The 5,938-nt window shown below is 40.8% G+C and overlaps 1 protein-coding gene across 1 annotated transcript; it reads left to right on the plus strand.

Annotated features, from left to right (window-relative positions):
* Positions 1-201: 201 nt before the first annotated feature.
* Positions 202-1,008, plus strand: LOC115186527 (zinc finger protein 180-like; the record flags this gene model as incomplete). Its single annotated transcript, XM_029746143.1, has 1 exon — positions 202-1,008. A coding segment is annotated over one exon (807 nt), but the record flags the coding sequence as incomplete, so codon positions are not given.
* Positions 1,009-5,938: the final 4,930 nt, after the last annotated feature.

A 5,938-nucleotide genomic window follows, 5' to 3' on the forward strand; every position in this document is an offset into this window, starting at 1 on the left:
TCCTCTGAGGAACCTCAACAACCTCATGATGCTGACGAGGCAGAGATGAGTCTCTCCAGATCAGAACACCTCAATAAACACCAGCAGAGATCCACAGGGAAGAGATTCACCTCATCAGGCATTAAAATTAATCAGAGAACACACACAGGAGAGAAATCGTATTGCTGTGGTGAATGTGGGAAGAGTTTTGTTCAATCTACAGGTCTGAGAGTGCACCAGAGAATACACACAGGAGAGAAATCTTATAGCTGTGGTCAATGTGGGAAGAGTTTTACTGACTCTAGTGGTCTAACGAAACACATGAGAATACACACAGGAGAGAAACCTTATAGCTGTACTCAATGTGGGAAGAGTTTTGTTCAATCTGGCCAGCTGACTCTACATCAGAGAATACACACAGGAGAGAAATCTTATGGCTGTGATCAATGTGGGAAGAGTTTTGTTCAATCTGGCCATCTGACATCGCACCAGAGAACACACACAGGAGAGAAACCTTATAGCTGTGGTCAATGTGGGAAGAGTTTTGTTCAATCTACAGATCTGAGAGTGCACCAGAGAATACACACAGGAGAGAAACGTTATAGCTGTACTCAATGTGGGAAGAGTTTTGTTCAATCTACAGATCTGACAGTGCACCAGAGAAGACACACAGGAGAGAAAGCTTATAGCTGTACTCAATGTGGGAAGAGTTTTGTTCAATCTGGCCAGCTGACATTACACCAGAGAACACACACAGGAGAGAAACCTTATAACTGTGATCAATGTGGAAAGAGTTTTGCTGCATCAAGCAATCTGACTCTACACCAGAGAACACACACAGGAGAGAAACCGTATAGCTGTGGTCAATGTGGGAAGAGTTTTACACAGTCAGGTGGCCTGAAATCACACAAGAGAACACACACAGGAGATAAATCTTATAGCTGTGATCAGTGTGACAAGAGATACTTTGATAAAAGCTCTCTGATCAAACATCAGAAAATACATGGAGTTATTTCGGGATATCAATGAATTAATGTCACAATGTAGAATGTTTTAACATTGTAGAAGGAGTATTTTAATGATATCACAATGTAGAACCCTAAACGTTTGTCCCCTGTTCTATTGATTTCAACATGATATGGATATTAGCCTCAGGGGGAAAATCCAGGCTCTGAAATGGAAGAGTTACTATTTATGTGATTTAATAAAAAGTGACTAACAACAAAAGAGCTGTGTTACACTTACCACGTTGGTGACCCACTGGAATCAAAATGCAACACTTCAAAATGTATCTAGCTGTTTTCTACAAATTGTCCTCTAACCAGGGATGTACACATTATTCCCAGATTCCGTGTGGTTTTTGAGCTTTTAGTTTTAACAGGACGTGCAACCTCATCTCCCTCCTCTCGGCACAATTGATTTCAATATGATATCGATGAGTTATGACAAATAAGTGTTGTGTTCCTTTGTTTAGCGACCCCTACATTTAAATGCATCACTCCAAAATGTAGCTGGATTTCTTCTGCAGGTTGTCCTCTAACCAGTGAGGTAAAAGATATCTCTATTTCCAAGTGTTTTTTGTTTTGTTGTGTTAGTTTGTAGAGCAGATTCAACCTGATTTCCCCCCAAATGGATATAAGATTTGTGTTTTTCGTTTAGCCAGTGCGTTGCCATGTATCTTTATTTATTTTGACTGCATGTTTTTCCGTATCGGAGATGAGTTTTGTTTGGGCTCGTTCCAAGGAGACGAGAGTTCTAGAAGCTAGTGGGATTTAGAAAGAGGAGAGTTCTAGAAGCTAGTGAGTTTTAGGAAGACGAGTGTTCTAGAAGCTAGTGAGTTTTAGGAAGATGAGAGTTCTAGAAGCTAGTGGGATTTAGGATTCTATAGAAAGAAAAAGGAGAAACAAATAATCCTATTGTATATTATTATTTAGAAATACGTGTTTTTTTCAAGTTTTTAATTGTTGACATCCAGTAGACCCCATGTTTATATTGGTGAAGGTGAATCATTGTAGTTGATTATAATGTGAAATGGAAGTTGTTTTCTGTTGGTGGTGAGCAAACTTTTCCAACAAAAATATAGGATATATTTGTTGTCTTAAGGTGTTACAGGCTTTGGTTTTTCCATTTATGTTTTGAGGTTGGACTTTAGCACGTCTAGCTCGTTAGCACGTCTAGCTCGTTAGCACGTCTAGCTCGTTAGCCCGTCTAGCTCGTTAGCACGTCTAGCTCGTTAGCACGTCTAGCTCGTTAGCACGTCTAGCTCGTTAGCACATTTAGCACGTCTAGCCCGTTAGCACGTCTAGCCCGTTAGCACGTCTAGCCCGTTAGCACGTAGGACGCACTGATTGGTGTCACCTCGTTAGTCAGTATGTGTTACACCGGCTTGTCCATCTCGTTAGTGGGAAGGTGTTTCACCTGAGCTGGTCCAGGTTCTATTTAAGAGTGTCTGGCCCAGTGCTCCAGTTGTCTTGATACATGTGGAGAGTCTCCACCTTTTTGGTTTGTTTTCTGTCTTTAAGTTTGGTGTGGGTTTTTCTTTTGTTTGTCTCTTCTTGGGCAGATTTAGTGGGTCTTATGGTGGGTGTCTTTTAGGTCCCAGTTGTTGTTACTAGTCAACTTCCAGTGGACACCCCCATAGTGTCTTTCAGAGCCCCTCCTAAAAAACAAGCTTATATTTTGGGTTGGATATTGCATCCAATTAACATTTTAATCAATGGCATTTCCATAGGGTGCTCATTAGTCTTTCAGTTTAGTCTTCTGTTTTTTATCCTCTTATGTTTGTTGTGTACTAAATATTTCTGTTTATTTTCAATGTTTTTTAAAATATTTTTCCTGTGAAGCCATTTTGTTGCATCCATGTCTGAAATGTGCTGTATGAATCAAGCTTGATTTTATTTGAACATATAATGAACCCAATGACTGACCAATCAACAGACTCTTGGTCCCTCTTAGTATGAAAAACAGTATCAATCCCGCTTTTCCAGCCTGCTGAAGGCGTGGTGGAGTGGTAAACACCACCCCCGGCTCTACCAGGGGCTTGAGGTGGTCTCCCACAGCTCTGCTTATGTCATGTTCTGTGGCCTTGCTGTTCCATTTATTGACTGTCCCTGCAACACAGAAACACATTTAGGCATATTATATAAAACACTCAAAGTAATGGATATGGAGCATCTATGGCCTCAGTTACACCTGGCACCTAAATGTGACTTCTGTCATCTGATCACTCCAAGCTGCATTAGGTTCAGATCTACCAGGATGGGCCTTTGACAGTCTGGATGCAGTCAGGCCACTGTATATAAATAAGCAATGTAAAGAGATGGGGTGAATGAGTGGGGAAAAGTACATTATATACCAATTACCTTCATAAATCAAATCAAATGTTGTTGGTCACATACAGGTGTTCAGCAGATGTTATTGCGGGTGTAGTGAAATGCTTGTCCTTCTAGTTCCCACAGTGCAGCAATATCTAACAAGTAATATCTAACAATTTCACAACAAATACCTAATACACACATATCTAAGTAAAGGAATGGAATAAGGAATATATAAATATATGGATAAACAATGTCAGAGCAGCATAGACTGAGATACAGTGGGGGGGGAAAGTATTTGATCCCCTGCTGATTTTGTACGTTTGCCCACTTACACTTTCACTGACAAAGAAATGATCAGTCTATCATTTTAATTGTAGGTTTATTTGAACAGTGAGAGACAGAATAACAACAACAAAAAATCCTGAAAAACGCATGTCAAAAATGTTATAAATTGATTTGCATTTTAATGAGTGAAATAAGTATTTGACCCCTTTAACTTGTTGTCTGAAGATAAAATGTACATTTTACTGAACTGCGTCCAGTCAGCAGATGGACTAGATGCCTCTTAGGCCGCCCATTGTGACTCCATCAAGAATTCAGCAGAGCAAGTTTGTATGAAGGTCTGGTTATTAAATGGGTACATAGTTCAATAGTAATATCCTCTAAAACGCTCTGGTGACAAACTTTACTGCCCTGTTTCCAGTTGTCCACATGGCTGGGAGAACCTATTCAAGTAAGTAAATAGATTTTGAAAATGTAAAAAAACGATATATTATTAGCTAACTAGCTACAGTGCAGGCTAACTCAAATAAGCTGCTAAATGAGCTATCTAGCCAACTTCAAATACTGTATAGATAGATAGCTAGATAGAATTAAATATCGCCAGCTACCTAACTTCTTATTAGCTAGCTGTCTTGATGTATTTATCACTGTAAAAAACAAACTCCAAATGCATTTGTAGGTAGCTAGCTAACAGCCATGGAGGAGGGTGAAAGGATAGCAGCCCCAACTGTCAGTGAGAGGAGGCTATTCTGGATAGGGTAGGTACTTTTGTGTAGTTCCTGTCCCTAGAAGTGAGGACAGAGATAATAGTAACATAATATTCAGTGTGGTGTAATTTGACTATAATGAAGTCTGTTTCTTGTGAGGTTTTCTGTCCTCAGATAAAGAGCTCTATGAAAGCCAGTCTACATATGAAGAGGTCCCAATGAAGAGCAGTGGTTCTCAGTCCTGGGGACTCAGAGGGGCACATTGTTGTTTTTGCCTTCACACTGCACAGCTGATTCAAATGATCAACTCATTATCAAGCTTCACGTGGTATTCATGTATTCATTTGTGATGCCATCCTTGATATGATCCTGTTATTGTCACATGCTACGCATGTACATATGTGTGCCCATCTGTCTATCAATCCAATGTTATCATGATTTGTTATCAGTGATATTATACTTCAGTAATCCACAATGACCTGGTGATGTAACAGTCTAATAATTACATTGTCTTCCATATTCCTACAGATACCTTGTAACTGGAGATTCCTTCAAAACGATTGCCTACAGTTACCGTGTAGGGCACTGCAAGGTTGGGTGACCAGGGTCATCTGGGACTGCCTCCTGGAGGAATTCAGGTGTGTGAAGGCTACCTGTGTCCTGCGTAACTTCATGAGGATGGACACGAGGACCAGGAGGGGATCTGCAGCTCGCCGCCGTGTGCCAGAGGAGGAGTCTGCTGCTCTGCAGGATGTTTCAAGGATGGGGTCCAACAACGCAGCAAGAGAGGCAATCCGTGTGCAGGAGATCTTCACCTCCTACTTCTTCAAAGAGGGTGCTGTTCCCTGGCAACACCATAGACTACACTATGCACAACCAAAGGCTCTTTTAAGAGCCATTCACATTGCAATAAGAGTATTCTTCCATTTACTTAGCTATGTCAACTGCAGTTATTGAATTCACAGTTTCTCTCCCTTTGATTTCTACTTCTCAGGTGAGGGTGCTGTGTAGGTAAGGGTGTGATGTCTGTGCGAAAACAAAACAGGCTACTTTAAATCATCCATATTGAAAAAAATGTAGAACAATTAGACACCCTATGACCCACACCTACACACTCATGTATCAATCTGATCGATGGATTGTGTTGTGCAGTAAGCAGGTTCAGGTGTATAACTGTGGATCCTTCCACCATCAAAGAATAGGCAAGAGGGCCAACCATGGAGAATAGTAAGACACTTCATTATTTCTATAACTACACTGTATTGTTTGTCCTTGTGGGTCCGTTCATGTTTTTCAGCATAAAGTACTCTGCAGCCACTTAGTGTGGTGTGGACACCAGGTGAGGCCACACAGAGATTCCTGTTGAACACTGTCGCTTTAACTACCTTATTTTCTCAATAACAGTCTCTCTCCTTCACTTCATCCCTCTCTCCCCTTCTCCCAAAATCCTCTAGGTTATATCAGCTGTGTCGGTGAACCCCTCCTGCATCTGAACTGGCTACATAGAGGGCACAGCATGATCAGAGATGAGAGGTAACCTGGTCAGGTCAACAGGAAGTATTATTAAAGAGATGCTTTACATTGAAATACAGATAGAGATGCAGTAGTCCCAGAATTAATGATCCAAGGTCAGTTTTTATTTCACCTCCTGAT

Source organism: Salmo trutta, unplaced genomic scaffold (assembly GCF_901001165.1).
Source record: "Salmo trutta unplaced genomic scaffold, fSalTru1.1, whole genome shotgun sequence".
Taxonomy (NCBI): Eukaryota; Metazoa; Chordata; class Actinopteri; order Salmoniformes; family Salmonidae; genus Salmo; species Salmo trutta.